Source organism: Colobus angolensis, unplaced genomic scaffold (genome assembly GCF_000951035.1).
Source record: "Colobus angolensis palliatus isolate OR3802 unplaced genomic scaffold, Cang.pa_1.0 Scaffold3, whole genome shotgun sequence".
NCBI lineage: Eukaryota > Metazoa > Chordata > Mammalia > Primates > Cercopithecidae > Colobus > Colobus angolensis.
In genome coordinates this window covers 17928945-17947869 of record NW_012116265.1, presented here as the reverse complement: position 1 = coordinate 17947869, position 18925 = coordinate 17928945, and the positions used below count along the sequence as shown (strand labels likewise).

Sequence of the window (18925 nt, the reverse complement as noted above, 5' to 3'; positions counted from 1 at the left end):
ACCCAGGCTGGAGTGCAATGGCAGGATCTTGGCTCACTGCAACCTCCACCTCCCAGGTTCAAGTGGTTCTCGTGCTTCAGCCTCCTGAGGAGCTAGGATTGCAGGCTTGTACCATTATGCCTGGCTATTTTTGTATTTTTAGTAGAGACGGGGTTTCTCCATGTTGGCCAGGCTGGTCTCCAACTCCTGACCTCAAGTGATCCGCCTGCCTTGGCCTCCCAGAGTGCTGGGATTACAGGTGTGAGCCACCACGCCCAGCCCTGGGTTGTCACTTTAGATTTTAGACTTAGAATCTTGGGGTGTGAGTTTCCTCTTAAAATGTGAATGGATCAAGATAACGCAGAAGTCCTACCGAAAATTTAAGGTGTCACAACTTAAGATGGCCTGAATGGGAGCCAAAGAAACAAGACTGTACAATTGTTAATATTCACATTGCACTTAGAGTCTTTGAAGTGTTTTCACTATAAAATTCAGATGAGATAATGAAGCATATGATAAACAGCTTAGCAAACAAGCTCTGGAAAGAATTAATTCATCAACCCATTTCTTCTGGAAAAAAAAGGAAGACTGGAGACTGACTTAGAGTCTCAACTAAATGGAGATCAATTTCGTGAAGGATAGCTGCCAGCTGTTGTCCATCCTCACTGAGGACAGGAACATGAGGAATTAATGTACACAGCTACAGGAGGGGCTCAGATCTCAGGAAGGGGCACCAGATCTGTAAGATAAATGAGAGACCTGGATCACAAATCCCTTTTTCTGAAAATCTTTATAAACAAGATAAGTATTCACTGAAATGGGAAGGTTTCATCCTAAGCTGGCCTGTAGGTAAGGACTCTGAAGGTCCTCTGGGCTCTAAGGTTCTGTGATTACAGTGTCAAATCTTTGGCTTTAAAAAAAAAAAAGGCTCTAAAATAGAGCCCATGTGGGGTAAGATCACTGTCAAGCGCTGAGCCAAAAGAGGCCTGCACCTTTTCCTAGACAAGCCTCTGACCTCAGGCATTCTGCAGTTACCCAAAATGGGAATATGAAAGGAAAAGAGAACTTTCCTAAACTCCAGAGATCATCAAGGCTGAGTTCCCTGCAAACATAATGGAAAACTCTCAACGACTTCACCATCTCTACCCAAACACCTGGGGACAAACACCCTGAGACTGGAAGCAATTATCCAAACCCAGAGGACCCTGGGCGAGGTCAGGCAGGCCCTGCACATCTGCAAAGCTCAGTCGTCTGGGCACTCATGTTCAGGACAGCCAAAGTTAATTTCTTTTAGGGAGGGGGAAGACAACTCCTATCTGTTGAGTATTTCTGGCACAGTGTTCCTTATTCGTTATCTCATTTAATTGCCTGACAACCCTGTGAAAGAGGAACTCTCATCCCATTTCACTAGGCCCAGAGGCTAGAGGGCTTGCCTACACAGTTTCACCACTTACCAGACCATGTTGTCTTCCAGAGGCTAATGCATTCTCTAAGCTATAAGCTGAAAGCTACACTCATTGCTTTTGGGGCAAAGCAGAATTACTCAGGTACAAAATAGTCGGCTATCTCTCTGAAGGAGCTTGGTTTCTTTTCTTGAGGTCTGGTTAGGGTCTCCTGCACTATCCTGTCCCATTAACTCTCCCCGCCCCCGCCCCACTCACCCATCCTACCATACACATTCATTTTGTTACCTTTGAATTTGATTTCCATCACCTCGTGAATGTTTTCCAGGATATCTCCATTGGGCTGAAAGGTGTGACATGGACAGTGAATGCTGATTTCTAGACCTAAGTTGGACTCTGCAAAATAAGACAGAGTTCATGAGAAAAACGCCTCTGTGTGATGGGGAAGTGTACCCACCACCCATGCAAGGGTGAGCCAGGGCCTCTGCTCCTACAGGGACTCATAGGAACTGAGTTCTATTGAGGGTCACAGGAGACAGAAAGCACCTCCAGAGCTCAGTCAGAGTGGACCTTCATGCGCACATTGCCACATTCCAGGTATTCCTGTTATATTATGAATCACCAAATGGGGGCATACACTAGTGGCCATCATGAAACAGAAGTGGAATAATCATTCCCTTTCAAAGGATGGTATTAAGAGACAATTGTCACCTACCTACTTGGGGGCAAAAGGACACAGATACAGGAAGGAAAGTAAAAACTCATGCCATCTACGTGGTTTCTGGGAGAGGGGATCGTTGAGCCAACCTACTGAGGAAGGATGAGGGCAAGAGACAGAGGGACTGGAAGAGACTAGGGACAGGGAGTAACTAAAGAGTCTCTGAGCACAGAGACCATGATTCAAAAGGCCATAAATTCAAAGGGCCACAGGATGTAATGCTGGCAAAAAAATTCAAGTCAGGAACCAATGCTAGAGGCAAGGTCACTTGCAGACAGGAAGCAGAATCCATCTCAGTGGAAGATGCAAGCATTTCTACCAGGGCCATGATTGTGGGTCTAGACAAAGTGGCAGATTCTAGAAGAGATAAGATGAACATCATGGTTACACTGGGCCATATTTTCCCTAAGAAACAAGGACACAATGAGGTAAAAATTACTTGGACATTTCTTCTTTGGGAATTCTTGTTCACCATGATGGGAAGTTGGAATGTGGATTGCTCACCAAGACGAACAGCTTGGGAAGACAGTTGTGAACTTAGAAAACAGCACAGAGGAGATGGGAACTATGGCCGAGGGTCCAGATGACATGAGTGTGGAGACAGTGAGCATGATGAAGCCTGGAGGTGCCAGGGTTTGGTGCCTGACATTCTGGTGCAAGAAGGGCAACTCCAGCCCATTCGCCTAGTAGTTGTGGGATCATGAGTTTTGGCAACCAAAATCAAGGAAGCAGGAACTCAGTAAATGAGGTTGAGTGAAGTGAAGGAAAAAGAAAGAAAATGGAAAGTCTGCACTGAGACAAGTAATTTTACATGGAAAACCAGGTAGGATCTGGTATCATGTCAATTCTGGTGGGTAAGACTTAATTTGGGAAGCTCTGTTGATCCTGGGGTAGCAGCCAGCTGTGACCAGGTGTAGAAGAAGTCATGGGGGACAGACCTCTCTGGATTCAGGGTCAGCCTCTCAGTGAGTTGATTGATTTGCTGCTCCCTGAGGCCACATACCATGTGTGTGAGCATCTGGCCTTGAGGACAACCTGGAGTCTTCCTGAAATTGTGCCATCAGAGCAAACCCCAAAGAGTTCAACCTGGCCCAGCAGCCTTCTCATAGATGGAAGGATACAAGCCTACGAGCCTGGAGATTCCCATCAACATTAGGCTGGCTTGGACATCCCAGTCCTACTGGTTAAAACCCAGCACCTTTCTTCCATAAACTCCAGAGCCTAACCAGATCCGCTCTACCACAAGTCAGGGCAACCACTGGGGCACACTGTGCCTGCTGAGCTTGAAGATCTCTGTTCCAGCAGGTTTGCTCAGTGAGAGAAGGCAGACCAATAAAACAAGGCAGCTGAGACCCAGCTGGAGGAGAAGTGACCGGAGAGGGAAGTATGAGGAGTGCCCTCTCCCTGGGTTAAGGCAGCTGGAAGGAGGAGCCAGAGTAGCTGAAATGGGCTACCTAACAACACCGTGTACCTCCTGGTTAAGCTGGTTCAAGGCGGGCTGGAAGAGACCTGGAGTGAGTTCTATGAATCTGTGAATTAGAAAGTCAAGGTGCAGACAGCTATGTTGGGGAGAGCGAGGGTCCAGGGGGTAAGCACGAGAGGGTGGCCTGGCTTGGCCAACATGCTGTATCCAGATAGAGGACTTAGAGGTGATAACAACAATCACCAAAATGCATGGAACTTTACTACATATCAAACACTGCTCTAAGACTTTACAAGCACTAACTCATTTAATCTCTATAATAATCCCATAGAGCAAGAACTGTTATCCCCCATTGTACAGATGAGAACACTGAGGCTTAGGGAGATTAAACAGCTTGCCCAAGATATCCAACCAGTGGATAGCAGTGCCAGGATTCAGGCACTGACAGCTTGATGCCTGAGATCCCAAACTCTTGTTAGAGATAAGGAGGGGCAAAGAGGGGGCAACAGAGACCACCAAGGAAGATGCCCACACATTCACCAACAACATGCAAGATGGTTGTTTCCCAGTGTCCCACCTTTCCTGAGCCACGATGCTCAGAAGCTCCCTCCCCAGCCTGCTAGGGGAGACCTGGCCCTGTCTAGCTAGGTGCTGCAGACTATATGAGCAATAGCACGAGGGTATGAGACCTGGGTCCCCAGTGGCCCTAGTAGGCTCCAACCCACTCTGGGACCCAGAATGCAGGCTGGGTACCTGGTACACAAGGGCTCTCAGATGTTTGTTCAATGAATCCAAGACCACATGTGTGACTCAGTTTCCTCATCAATCCACACCACCAACTGCTCCAATTTGGACTCCTTTGTTGCCTGGTTTGAAGCCATGAACTCTGAAGAGACTCATGGGCTCTCTATAAGCACAAACCTGTGTGATGATTCCCTTGTGGGAAAGGTAGGCAGTATCTGCCTAAGTGGGAACTGAAGGTTCCAATGAAGAACTAACCTCAGAATTGGCAGCCGTGGGGATGGTGGGTGGGGGACCCATAGGTTTTATTACGAAATTATCTTTTTGATGTCTCAGGAGGATGGAAATCATTCTCAATGCAAACTTCTCATTGAGCTCTGCAGCTGTGAAAATAAGAACTCCTTCAAGTGCCCAGGGCTTCAAAGAAATCCAGGTGGAGCTGATCAAAATCAGACAGGGAAGTTAAGAGATTAATTTCCCCAGCCCCTCCTTTCTGTAGCCGTCTGAGTCAGAATTCCCAACAGAGCTGCTGTCGGCAGATCCACGTGGGTTGTCCTAGGCTCTTGCCTTCGTGCTCAGTAGGAGGGACAGGATGGAATTCCTGGGTACCCTTGGGACTGGGGCAGGATCTCCAGCCTACCATCTGCCAACTCAGCCACCGGATAATTCCCCTTGGATGGGGAATTTTCTCATTTATGTGACCTGCCTGGGCTCCATGGGTACTAAGCAATGCAAACTCGATGCCTACGGAGCCCAGGCAGGTCACGTGAGAAAATCGAGCCAGCACGTGATGCTAAACAGGAACTGCCAGCCTCACTCTTGGAGAACAATAAGGAATAGTGAGGGCTGTGGGTACTGAGGATGCATACCCCATCTAAGGGGTGGCCAGTACTCGTCTCTGATGGATGGTTACCAGGAAATCTTCCAATTTTTCAAAAACAGCAAGAAGTCCAGGTTTTATGTGAAATCTCCTGACTTAAAACACCCAAAACTGTTGATGACTAGTCAAATCGAAAACAATATGCAGGCCAAATAGTTTGTAATCTCTGCCTTTGAGTTTTAACTCTTAGTTGCCTAAAATACCAAGGACCTATCCACCTGCCTCAGGGACCCTGGGCATCAATATATGGATGGTCTGTGGCTTTATAGCAGCTGATGACAGGAGAAAACCCTGCCCAAGAGGGAGAGAAGGAACAGATGGGACTGCCATCTGTGACCCCAACCCACTGAGCATCAGACCAGGCAGTGCCAGTCAAGGAAAGGGAAAGAAACACAGAGGATGGTGTCATGAGACACCAAAGTTCTCATCCAGACTGGACGACCTCGGTCAAGTCACTTAACTTCTCTTGGCCTGTTTCCTTATCTAAAATAAGAAAAGCTTACTCCTGTAAAACATGGTAAAAACCATGAAGTTCTCTCAAATGCATCTGATCCTTAAAACAACTCTGTGAGGCATGCAGAGGAGGAACCATTGCCTTATTTTCCAGGTGAAGAAAGACAGTGCGTGGATAAGATATTTGGGACATGTGAAGTGTGATACGCCTCTGGGATAGCTCTGCTTGCATGACCACCCGGCCTTTCAAACTTAACTGGCCAGAACAGAACCTGTTCTTCTCCTAGGCCCTCCGTTTCAATAAGTGATACCACCTGGATGTCGAAAAATTTAGAAGTCATCCAGAATGCTCTTGTGTCCTCACACCCCACACCTAATCAGCCTGTGCTTCTTACTGGCTACCTTCAAAATACAGAACAAATCCATACGATCTTCATATCCACGGCTACCACCCTAGTCTCAGCCTATATTGCTCTCATCTGGGCTGCCACCATGGCTCCTAACTGGTATTTCTGCCTCTTCCCTTGACCTCCTGGAAACTAGAGGGATCTTTTAAAGATGTCAATCGAATCACCACACCCAGTCCCTCCTCCCGGTAGCTGTCTGAGTCAGAATTCCCAGCAGAGCTGCTGTCAGCAGATCCACATGGTTCTCCTAGGCTCTTGACTTCACGCCCAGTAGAGGGACAGAAAGGAATACCTGGGTACCTTGAGTATCCCCATCTCTGGTTATAGCACTCCCACACTTCTCATCACCCCCAGAATAAGTCCTGAAACCTTGCCATGACCTGATGATGTTTTAAATTAAATTGACTGGGCATGGTGGCTCACGTCTATAATCCCAGCACTTTGGGAAGCCAAAGCGGGTGGATCACTTGAGGTCAGGGGTTTGAGACCAGCCTGGCCAACATGGTGAAACCCCATCTTTACTAAAAATACAAAAAAAATTAGCCAGGTGTGGCAGCGTGCGCCTGTAGTCCCAGCTATTCAGGAGGCTGAGACATGAGAATCGCTTGAACCCAGATGGCAGAGGTGCAGTGAGCCGAAATTGCACCACTGCACTCCAGCTTAGGCAACAGAGTGAGACTCAGTCTCAAGAAATAATAATAATAATAATAATAATAATAACAACAACAAATTATATGGCCCCAGCAACCTCTCTGACCACCTCCCCTCCTCCTCCCTACCCCAGCTCAGCATGCTCCAGCCACACCAATCTGTTTGCTGCTGCTGCTGCTCGAACACATCAAGCTTATTTCCACTTGAGGGCCTGGGCCTGGCTGTTGCCTTTGCTTAGCACATCCCTTATTCTGATCTTCATGGGCTGACTCCTTATCATTCAGATGTCAATGCATGAATTTCTTCATCACAGAGACCTTCCCTGTTGGACCCCACCCAATCATTATCACATTGCCCTCTTTCCATTTCTCATAGTTCCTATCCCTGTGGCTGCATCCCCAGGGCCTGGTTTACAGGGAGCACTTAATAAACATTAGTTGAGTGAATGAATGGAGGATACTCAGTGGCAAAGCTAGGGTTTGAACCCAGATCTCTGACTCCCTTAATTCTGTCCTCTTCCCTCTGTTTCATGGAGGAGTAAGGGACCTGAGGTTCATTTTGAAATGTTCTTCCGAAGGGTCCACCTACCTCTTCTCAACAGCCATTCACGCACTGTGTCAGTGACATCAAAGGACAGCCACTCGGCAGTGCCCCGTGTGGGCAGATTCTTGCCACCAATATAGCGCTGTTTGGCAATGTGCTCATCTGGCCGAAGGATCTACAGGGCAGAGAAAGGAGTGAGTACTAGAGGCCATGACGGAGTGCCCCAGAAGATGTCACAGTGCAGAGCACAGGTGAGGGAGCAATAAGAAACCAGTGGTTCCTGAATGCCATGGCCCCTGAGCGCCTTAGCTAACTCTTTTTTTTTTTTTTTTTTTTTTTTGAGACGGAGTCTCGCTCTGTCGCCCGGGATGGAGTGCAGTGGCCGGATCTCAGCTCACTGCAAGCTCCGCCTCCCGGGTTTACGCCATTCTCCTGCCTCAGCCTCCCGAGTAGCTGGGACTACAGGCGCCCGCCACCTTGCCTGGCTAGTTTTTTGTATTTTTTTTTTTTTTCACCTTGCCTGGCTAGTTTTTTGTATTTTTTTTAGTAGAGACGGGGTTTCACCATGTTAGCCAGGATGGTCTTGATCTCCTGACCTCATGATCCGCCCGTCTCGGCCTCCCAAAGTGCTGGGATTACAGGCTTGAGCCACCTTAAGTGTTTTAATGACAGACACGGATACAGAAACGAAGGCTCAGAGAAGCCAGGATTCAAACCCAGGTCTGCTAAACTCTGCACCCAGTGGTGCCCTGATATGGCAAAGGAACTGGCTTTCTCGTAGGTGTGGTTTCTGCTCCGAGAGAGGAGTTACCTGGAAGAGCTCGATCCTCTGCTCATTCCGCTTAGAGCTGGGGTTGGGCACCCGCAAGACCCGGAATTCTGCTCGGAACAGGTTGGTTCTATTTTTCTCCACTGAGGACACATTGAAGCGGAAAACCTTGGAGGTAATTCCTTTGGGGCAGACAGCCAGTTCGTCTAGGAGATAAAGCAGAGCAGAGGGCACAGCATGAGTGAGACATGCAGGAACAGTGTGCTGCCAACGGACAGGCACCAAGTGGCCACCGTCCTGCCTGCCACCTCCCTAGAGGCTTGAGGTCTCAGACCTCAAGGTGGAGATACGAGGAAGATTCTTGGTGGCCCTAGAATCACACACAGTCCTGAGCAAGGAGCAATGTGGCCTCAGAGCTCCATGACATGGCACTAGAGACTGGCCAGTCAAATCTAATTGCCCCCTCCTCCCACTGCCTTAAAATCTCAGTTCTGGTAAGTTCTCCAACCTGTTTTTCCTACTTTTTGAGAAAATACTGATTCTACATTTTTGTTTTGTTTTGTTTTGTTTTTTCTTCCTTTTTGTGGAGAACAGGGTCTTACTATATTGCCCAGGCAGGTCTCGAACTCCTGGGCTCAAGCTATCCTCCTGCCTCTACCTCCCTGAAAGCTGGGATTACAGGCGTAAGCCACCGTGCCCGGCCTAAGAAAATACTGATTCTAGAAAGATATCAGCAACCTAGTAGTTTACATAACTTACAACTAGTTGATTTATTCCTGTGTTTGTTCCTCTGGGCATCCATTCATTTATAAAAAATGTATTGAGCAGCTACTATATGCCAAGCATAGTGCTAACACTGGGAAGCAAAACGTGAACAGACACAACCCCTGCCTTCAAGGGGATTAAAATCCATTTATGCCTAGTGTTCCATTATTGGAATGCTAAGCATGTGGGAGTTATTTATATCCTACTGCTCAAGGTCATCCCCAAGGTCTGACTTCAAAATTCAAAAAATTGCAGCCTCAGGCTTATGGGTTAATATCCAAGTGGGGGGTATTAATACATGGGCCCAAATAACAGGACTAGAGAGAAATAATAGGACAGAGTGCCCTGGAAGATATCAAAATGCAGGAGCACAGGTGAGGGGAGTGACAGGAAACCAATGATTTTCAGAGAAGTCCAGGGGTTGGTTGCTGCAGGAAATCAAAGGAGGGAAACGGCAGGGAGCACTTCATGGAAGAGGTGAAAATTGAGAGGATTTGAGGATGGGGAGGAACGTGGAGTGACTGCTGGAAGCAAAGGCAGGGAAGGGAGGAAATGCAAATGCGTAAGAGGGACTCGAAGCAGCAGGTGGCAGCCAGGTGAGAAAGGGCAAGATGGTAGACTGGGGTCCACCTGTCAGACTAAAAGGTTAAATGTTAACCCATTAACAGTAGGGAGTCACTGAAAGTGTTTGAGCAGTGCAGTGACATCTCAACCTCGTGTTTTAGACCCAATAAAGCCGGGCTTATATAGCAAAGAGCCCACATCATGAACCTGGCGGAAACACAGATGCTTCCTCCACTGGCTCCTTTCTCTTTTCTTGACAGCACGCGCTATGCCAGACGCTGTCACCTGCTGGCCTCTTCATCCCTGTCCACAAGACATGGGCAGCCAATGCTCTTTCCCACCCCTCTGAGCCAGAGAAAGAGAAAGAGCCTGTCTTTTCTCTGCTCCTGTACACTTGACAACCTCAAGGTCTGAGCAGTACTCACACCCAGAGAAAAACTTTCTGCACAAATGGTAACAATAGCCCGAGGCTGAAATTCAAGCTCATAGACCCAGATTCCACACATAATGGACATGGCTGGAATGAGCTTATAATCACCCCGAGGGGTGGCTGAGGAAGTCACGGACAAGGCAGGAAGGATCAGAGGCCTGGAAACAAGCAAATGCGCTACTGATCTTTAGGGAAGGATGAGTGTTTCTGGAAATTGCCATCTGGTGGGCCGGACACTGGTTCTTAGAAAATTAATGGAACAGATGTTAGGAAAACAAATGTGTGAATGCTATCTAATGAAGCCCTGATAAATAATTGGCTTTGAAAGAACAGATACTACCAATGATTCCCTAAACCATTTCAGATAGAACCAAGGAGAGAAGTCAGTGATAGCTAAGTAATGCGTAAGTTTACAAGTTTGTAATACTCTGAATGTGGATAAGCTACTTGCATTGGCAACCCTATCAAGGACAACAGAGCTGGGTCTTGAAGGAGCTGTTATCGATACGGCTTCAGTCACAATAGTACCTCCTGGCAGCATCGCTTGAGCTCAGGAGGTCCAGGCTGCAGTGAGCCGTGATTGTGCCACTGCATTCCAGCCTGGGCAACAGAAGGAGATTATGTTTCAAAATAATAATAATAATAAAGTAAATAAATAACACACCACCAGTGACTACAAGAGGAATAAAGTCAGTGCAACATGAACCTTGCTGTAAAAAGAAGGGAGACAGGGCAGGGCACAGTGGCTCACACCTGTAGTCCCAGCACTCTGGGAGGCCGAGGTGGGTAGATCACAATGTCAGGAGTTCGAGACCAGCCTGACCATCATGGTGAAACCCTGTTGCTACTAAAAATATGAAAATTAGCCAGGTGTGGTGGTGTGCACCTGTAATCCCAGCTACTCAGGAGGCTGAGGCAGGAGAATTGCTTGAACCCAGGAGGCGGAGGTTGCAATGAGCTGAGATTGCGCCACTGCACTCCAACCTGGGTGACAGAGGGAGACTCCGTCTCAAAAAAAAAAGAAGGGAGATGGAAAATGGCACTTGCTGGTGAGGACGGTCACAGTGGGTCAAGGCAGCGGGAAGCCAGGAGATGGAGAAAGTTATGAGCTAGGAGAGTTCTGAGGACACTCTAGTGGCCGTCCTCTTTGGTTTCTTCCAGCCTATCAATCATAATCTGCTCCCCAAGATGAACTCCTCCTGAGGAGAATTTTAAGGTTTCAAAAAAGAGGTGGGAAAGGTCATTTTCTATTACTGGGATGTATAGATTTCCAATGAGTTAGAAGGTACATTAGGAGCCATGTAGTGCAACCCTCTTCAGAGGGAGAAATGGCTGTCCAGAGGGTCTTGGCCACAGTCACGCAGAAGTTAGCTGACACAAGCAATTTGACCTAGCAAGCAAAGCCTGGACATAATTGCTAGTGATTAAAAAAGAATTGGCACCGGGGCAACATGGTGAAACCCTGTCTCTACTAAAAATACAAAAATTAGCCAGGCATTATGGTGCATGCTTGTAATCCTAGCTACTCAGGAGGCTGAGGCAGGAGAATCGCTTGAACCTGGGAGGTCGAGGTTGCAGTGAGCTGAGATTGCATCACTGCACTCCAGCCTGGGCGACAGAGTGAGACTCCGTCTCAAAAAAAAACAAAGAAGAATTGGCAGCCAGGCACGGTGTCTCATGCCTGTAATCCCAGCCAGCATCTTGGGAGGCTGAGGTGGGCGGATTGCTTGAGCTCAGGTGTTCGAGACCAGCCTGGCCAACATACTGAAACCCCATCTTTATTAAAAATACAAAAATTAGCTGGGCGTGTTGGCACATGTCCGTTATTCCAGCTACTTGGGAGGCTGAGGTGGGAGGATCACTTGAGCCCAGGAGTTCAAGATCAGCTTAGACAACACAGGGAGGACCTATCCCTATTATTTAAAATTAAAAATTTTAAAGGCTGGGAACAGTGGCTCATGCCTGTAATCCCAGCATTTTGGGAGGCCAAGGCAGGTGGATCACTGGAGGTCAGGAGTTCGAGAGCAACCTGGTCAACATGGTGAAACTCTGACTCTACTCCAAATACAAAAATTAGCGGGGCATGGTGGTGGGCACCTGTAACCCCAGCTACTCGGGAGGCTGAGGCACGAGAATTGCTTGAACCCAGAAGGCAGAAGCTACAGTGAGCCGAGATTGCACCAGTGCACTCCAGTCTGGGTGACAAGAGTGAGACTCTGTCAAAAAAATTAAAATTAAAATTAATTTTAAAAAAGAATTGCCTGGGAGATCAAAGAAAATGTAAATACAATCTTCTTGACAATCAAATTCACTGAATAATGATGCTTTAAGTAATCTGTGGAATAAATCATAGTGTAAATAAATAAGCAAAATGTAATAGCACCATCTTATGTTTTCTCGAGTTTTTATTACTTCATGTGACCCTTGAGAAGGAAAACATGTAAAATTTATCACTTGACAAATGAGAAAAATGAAACTCAAAAAGTTAAATGGCTTTCCCAAAGTCATATAACTAGAAGGTGGCGGAGGTGGGGTTTGAACCTAGGTCTTCTGAACACACTTCATTTATTGAGGCAGAGACTCTGGAAGCTAGGAGGGATCTGGGCGATCATCTAGTGAAGATGGTTTCAGCAACAAAATATGGCAAGATTCCACTAAATGGGCCTAGAATGTCAACCTATGCCTCAGACAATGACCCACTGCAAACCAGTTTGTGGTTTTTAAGCCATGCCTCTGCAGAACACTAGCATTATTGAGAGCTGGACTAGGGGGTCCCACTATTACAAATTAAATCTTGAGCAACTTTTTCCATTGCACAGGAAAATGTATATTGGTGAATGCCATTTTCTCTATCTTGTTTTACGGGGCAAAACATAAGCAAAGAATATTCATGTAGAGTATGCATGGAAAAACCAGGAAATAACTGACCGTGTTTAGTTAACTGCCTTTTAAAATGTGTTCAGACACCTGAGGCTGCTAGGTGTGCCTTTGCTTGTATATATCATTTTTTGCTGGTTCCAGTGAAGGGACTGTATTTATCAGTGTGGCTGTACTTCTCTACCCTGGCTGCACGTTAGAATCACCTGGAAAGCTTTAAAAACAAATGATGCCTGGACCCATTCCCCAGCAGTTCTGACTACACTGGAGTGAGTGGGGTCCACGGCATATTTTTTTAAGATTTCCAGATGATTCCAATGTGCAGCCAGGGTTGAGAACCACAGATTATAATGTGCTGCAAAGGGCACCATGGCTTCCAGATGTTCTGGAAGTTTGAGAAACCACTGCTTTAATGGTGTGTGTGAGCTTTCTATTGATTAACTTTTAAGTAAATTAGACGTGTTGCTTCACTGATGGAACACCTTTAAAAATTTTTAGTTAGAAGCCCATAAACAGTTTAAGCCCACGTTAAAAATTGGAATACTTCACAGAAAGATCCAGATTTTCTTCTCTTCTGGGACATGGGAAGAACTAATCAAGCTGGACCCACAGTCATCAATGCATGACCCAGCAAGAGCTGAGGTTGGCTGCTGCTTTGGCTGGGCACGTGGGCTCCAGGTCCCCTCCCTCTCCCTGTTTCACACACCTTACTTTCTCCCTGACCCCAAGACCAAGTGTCCTGGTGCAGTTGATCACGACGCCATGGCTTTTCTTCCAGATCATTTGCATTTCCCGCCGGGTTTCTATAGGCACTTGTGTTTGCCATCCCTCTCAGAAAAGGTTTTGCCCTAGTTCCCTGAGTCTTAAGCTTCAGTGTGCTTAAGAATCCATAAGGAGCTTGTCGAAAACACAGATTCCCCAAGACTCCACCCCTCAAGATTCTGATTCTGTAAGGGTGGGTAGGACCAGGGAATCTACATTTACCTCCAGCTTCCTCTGGACCACACTTGGAGAAGTGCTGACCCCTACTGTGCAGAGGGCATTGGTCCTTGGAGCAAATGATTTTCACAATAATTCTCAGAATAAACAAAATCTACACTTAGCAGCCAGAGAAGAAGGACTAAAATATCGAGTTTTCTCTTTGCTGAGAAACTCCAGATTTGCCGGTTGTCTTAGCGCTGCCCTTGGCTGAAAACAACAAGTCTCTGAACAGACACAGATAATTACAAGCCAGAAGATAAAACGACACCTACATTGGTGATATCTTTGTAAGAGGGATGGCAACAGAAGTAAAAAAGCTGTGCCCTTTCCCATCACGTGGGGTCAGAGAAACTCTCTACTCCCTCCCCACAGTAAAATCCTGGAGAATTAGAGACGGGATTACAGAGTCTTGCCCATAGTCCCCAGTAGAGGCTCTGCTGATTCATCCCAGATGGAATTATAAAATTCTTTCAGCTGAAAAGGAGTTTGGAAATCATCTCTGACTTTACAGCTGGGGAAACTGAGGCTCAGAGAGGTCACTTTTATGTAGCTACAGTTGCTTAACCTGCTTGAGACTCTTCATTAAATAAAGAAAACTCTTTCATTAAATTAGGGAGAACATTTGTGGCAGTATGAATCTCCCGGGCAAAAAAAAAAAAACTGCAGAGCTAAGAAAGAACAAATCTGGTTATCTTTATGCAATCTGCCACCTGGGTTACTAAGATAGTAACTCCTGACCTCTCCTGCTTGGTCCAACATGTGATTCATTTATGTTACAAATCAAAGTTCTACTGAATCCTAAAGGTTAAAGGCAGCACTTACAACTTGTATTTTACGTATCCATGAGTGCTTAACTATATGTGTCGTGCAGGCAGAATGCCTAGGTTACGGTGCCCGCTCTTTTTGGACAAATTACTTAAGCGATCCAGGTCTCAGTTTCTTTATGCATAAAACAGGGAGATAAATTTATTTAGGAAAAGGCCTTCCTCTCTGCTCTCACCTTGGTGCCCTTTCTCCTGCACCACTAAAAAGTATTTCCTCTTTCATTTTCCTCTCCAGGAACCTCCATCTCCTTGCCCTGGCTCCTATTATCACTTTCCTTCGAATGCATGTTCACTGGGTCAGGGAGGTGGCCAGAAGTGAGGAAATATGGAAGAGAATGTGATCTCATGACCTCCCCGCAGAGGATCTGGCATCAAGACCCTGCTGTGCCTCACCACAGACCTGGTGTCACCTCTGTCTGCCCTCATGAGTTAAGGACAGGCTTCCTTTCCCCCACCCCCCGCCCCACCGCCTCGCAAACCCCTGATGATGGCTCTCTGCTCCTGCTTAGCACCTGCCCACTGCCTTCCTTATAATTAGTGTGCCTTGTGTGTCTGCCTCTCTGGGGTGGGCTCAGCACCTGACCAGCTGCAGGGTGGGCCCAGGTCTGTCTGCTCAGCCTCCAAGTCACCTCCAACAGCTGCAGAGTCTGCCTGCTTCCGGTTTGCACCTGTGAGCCTCATAGCATTGCGTGTTGGCTCCTCCCCAGCATCCTGAACAGCATCCTGTTCGCTGTGCTGGGTTGCCCCAGGCCAGACTATTGCTCCATGGCCCCACAGCCACTCCCATCTGCTGCAGGTCTTGGTAGTGCAGCCTGGAAGCTGCCCAGCATCTGTGGGGCCCTGCCTGGGATTTTCCCAAGGCCATCTGCTATTTGTGCCTTGAGTCTGCACAAAATCAATGTCCACTTGCACCCGCATGGCCTTGCCTCCACGTGGCTCATTCATTCTCAGCTCAGGATTCCGGGCTGGGGGGGGTCCTCGTGACTCAGGATCCCTCCTCCCTTGGACTCCTCCTGCTGACCCAGCCCATGAAGGTCTGAGTCCTGCCCTCTTGCCCTGGACTCTTCTCATGCCTCTCCTGTCAGCCTCAGATTTCGACCTTCCTCTGATGCTTGTGGTCACTATCTCCTGTGTTGGTGGGTTCCCAGGGAGTTGGAGCCTTGGCTATCCAGCTGCCAGGTGCTTCTGGGAACTGTGGGCCTCTGAGTCAGCCCCACCCAGAGACCCTGGGCAAGGAGCACTAGCTCTGCCTCGGCCTCCAGCCACCGCCCCACACGGCAGCCACATCCTAAAGAAAGGCACTCCAGGCAGCCACAGGAAGCCGGAGCGGGAACCCCTCGCCAGTAACCACAGGCTCCTCTGCCTGGCGTGGAGCCGTGAACAGGGCCTTTGCACCTCCAGCCAGAGCTGGTCCACCCATCGGTACCCACTCCTGTTACTTCTCTCCAGCCAGGTTCCTTTCACCCCTTGCTGTGTGCTCTGCTGACCACCCTCCCCTGCCTGCCAGTTCCATCCCACACCCTCCACCCCTCTCCCAGGTGGGCCTGGGCTGAGGTAGTCAGGGCGGCGAGGACACCTGCTGGTAGGAAAAGCAAACAGAGCTGCTCCCGGAGTCTAGGGCCCACGAGTGGCTCACATTCCTCCTTTCCTGGGCTGTCAGTTTCTCAACATCTGCCAAATTTCTCTCTCTTGTATTGAGGTTTTTAAAATCCCCTTCAGTAAACACAGATGACTTCCACACGTGTACAAACACACACAGACATCTCACCCAGAAGCCGCCCGGCTCCTCTGTGCAGACGGAGCCTCCTGGGACAGCAGGCTCCCAGACATATCCCCCCCACACCGTGCACCCACTGCCACCCCTCCACCCGCTCTCCCGTGACACGCAGACACAAAGGGCGCCAGCCTCCCTACGCATCCAGAGCCAAAACCCGCTCTCCCCGTGCCCACTGGCCTGGAGGGCGCCCATTTTGAGCACATGAGGTCTGTCTATGCACAAGACTGCATGTCGCCCTAAAGTACACGGCCCTGGGAACATTCGTGCATACCCTCTCCCCTCCACACACACAGCTCACGTGGGTCTCGTGGGTCACGTGGGTGGGGTAGACCAAAGGGCCCAGGCAGCAAGAAGCTGTCTCTTGCCTGGGCTTCAAAAAGCTTGACAGACATTAATTTGGGGCAGGTACTCTTCTTCCCAACAACTGGAAAAACTGAAACGGAGATGTGTCACAATGAGTCGTGAAAAGCAGGGAGAAGACCGAGGTCTCCACACTGAGAACTGTAAGGGCTCCTGACAGAGCCGGCCTTCCCCTTTATGGCACCCAGATGCTTACAGTTACTGATATGATCGCATGTGCAAGAACACATATGTTTCCCTGGACGGCACAATGTAATTCCAAATTAAAATCAGTCAAGGATGTGATGTGAGTTCGGCAAGCCGCTCAGCTCCAGGGCTCCTGGCCTCCCAGAAGCACCGGCTCTTAACAGAATGGCTCTATGTCCTTCCCCACCCACCTCCCCAGCCCCAACGGAGGAGCATCGCACCTCCTGAGCCTTGGTGCTGGTGAATCCTGGGGCACCCTGCTGTGTGGCCAGCACTAGGCCCCCCTCTGCAGAGCTCCCAGCTCCAGTTCAGACCCTCCAGAGCAGACACCCCAGCGAGAATTTGGACTTACTGTGCTCCGCCAGCCCCTGGATCATGTCGAATTTATGGATTTCTTTGGCATAGTATTCCGACTCAGTGTTTTCCTGGGTGCAGCCTTCCTCCCTCTCCCCATGCATCTCCTCCAGCAGCTCCCGGGTGCTGTTGTAAAGGGCCAGGACCTGATAGGGGACGTGGGTCATCACCGTTGGCTCAGGGGGGCTGGTGAGCCTGAGCTTGCTCAAGATCTGTCCCCTAATGGCTTCCACCCTCTTCTTCTTGATGTGGCCGAAGTCCAAGGTGGTGCAAGTGGACAGAGAGAGGCTGACCGAGGCAAAGTTCAGCAGCGCCAGGACCACCAGAGCCCTTTGCAAGTGCATCTTCATGTGTGAGCTGGGAAGAGAGGCCAGGGGGACGGCGAGGCCTGGAGAGGAAGAGACCCCAGCAGACGTGCAGAAGGAGGGAGGAAAACCAGGCGGCCTCCCCAGATCCCAAAGACTGAGGCTTGGCAAGAAGGTGCATGAACTCACTGCACTGCGAGAGCTTCAGGACTTCCAGGAAGCGCTGGCAACCCTGAGGACGAAGAAGCGGACTGTGTGCCTTGTAGCGCAGGGATTCTTGTCCATGTGTCTAAACAGGTTTTGCTGGGCTCTGACTCCCAGCAGGCCAGGTGGAGGGCAAGCAGAGGGCTGGGAGGGGTGGCAAGGCAGCTGGGAGTGGGAAGGGAGCTGGAGTTTTTCCTTAGGTAAAAATAAATAGAGCGGATATCTGATATTGCCAAACGCTGCTTGGCGATGGGGAGAAAGTGGGTATTTTAAAGAAGGAGCAGAAGGACCATGGCTGGGTCCCAAAATCAAAATCCTTGCCTTGCCTTGAAGGAAAATAAGAGAATGGAAAAGAAAAGGGGGGAAAAAAAGGTTAAAAAAAAAAAAAAGTCAGATCACCAGTGAGTAGGTGGGGAGAGGCAGGGCCAGGCAGTTGCTGGCCCAGCTAAAGGTGGGGGCAGTACAGGACACACTTGTCTCTCAGGCACTCCATTCATGCTTTCTCTTTTGTTTACACTTCCTCGGGGGCTTTCTAAATGACTTTGTTCACGCTGCCTCTCGTCTTCATTGGCTGGGGTGTGGGGTTATGTGCATTGGAAGGCAGGGAGGCAGGCCTCTGAGCGCAGCAGCCTCAGTCATCCACTCAGACGCCCAGGGTCACCAGCACCTCGGCTTGTCTTCTGCCTCGGCCATTGCTTCTGTCCCCTGCTTCTCTTTAAAAAATAAAAAGGAGAAAAATAAAATAAAATAGAAGCCAGTTCACGGCACGCCTGCTCCGGAAAGCTGTTATTCCTTCTCTCGCACGCCTCTTCCCCTGTCTCTGCCTCTCTCGCTCATTCCCTTGGACTTGACTCTCTGCTTCCCTCCCTTTCTCTCTCTCCCTCTCCCTCTCGCTCCTCTCCCTCTCTCACACACACACATGCACACACACTGCTTTCTCTATTTCTCTCTGCTGAAATTTTATACCTCCCTCCCATGACGTCTCTGGCCTGGGGTGGGGGAGGGAGGGACCAGCGCACGCAGCCTCTTTTGCTGCACGATGTTAATGTTTTAAACAGGCACAGGAAAAGCCGAGCCCATTTGAAAAATACGTTGCGAGTCCTCTCGTTCGACGTGGTAGCTGAACTTTTTTTCCCCTCTTGGAATCACTCCTGCTACACGTTGGCTGTTTTTCTGGAAAGTTACTCCGATGAGCCCCCTCCCTCCATTTCCCCCAGCCCCGGCGCCCTCTCGCCAGCTGTCAGTCCGCGCAGTCCGCGGCCCGCGTCTACTCTCCCTCCTGGTCCCCCGGTCCCGGGGTCGACCCCGGGCCAGGCCCGACCCGGGGCAGG

At 49.0% G+C, this 18925-nt stretch overlaps 1 protein-coding gene across 2 annotated transcripts in view; it reads right to left on the bottom strand.

Moving 5' to 3' along the window:
* TGFB3 (transforming growth factor, beta 3) overlaps window positions 1-18925 on the bottom strand; it is a 25536-nt gene that overhangs the window by 5988 nt on the left and 623 nt on the right. Inside the window, exons 2-5 of one of the 2 annotated variants that reach the window (XM_011949524.1) lie at window positions 17084-18307; window positions 8010-8173; window positions 7244-7373; window positions 1671-1778 (exon numbers count right to left, since the gene is read on the bottom strand). In XM_011949524.1, coding sequence (XP_011804914.1) covers window positions 1671-1778; window positions 7244-7373; window positions 8010-8173; window positions 17084-17435 — 754 coding nt within the window. In that variant the 5' untranslated portion in view covers window positions 17436-18307. Of the gene's footprint in view, window positions 1-1670; window positions 1779-7243; window positions 7374-8009; window positions 8174-17083; window positions 18557-18925 lie in introns of those variants that run through there. The other variant, XM_011949522.1, reaches the window with a different exon arrangement.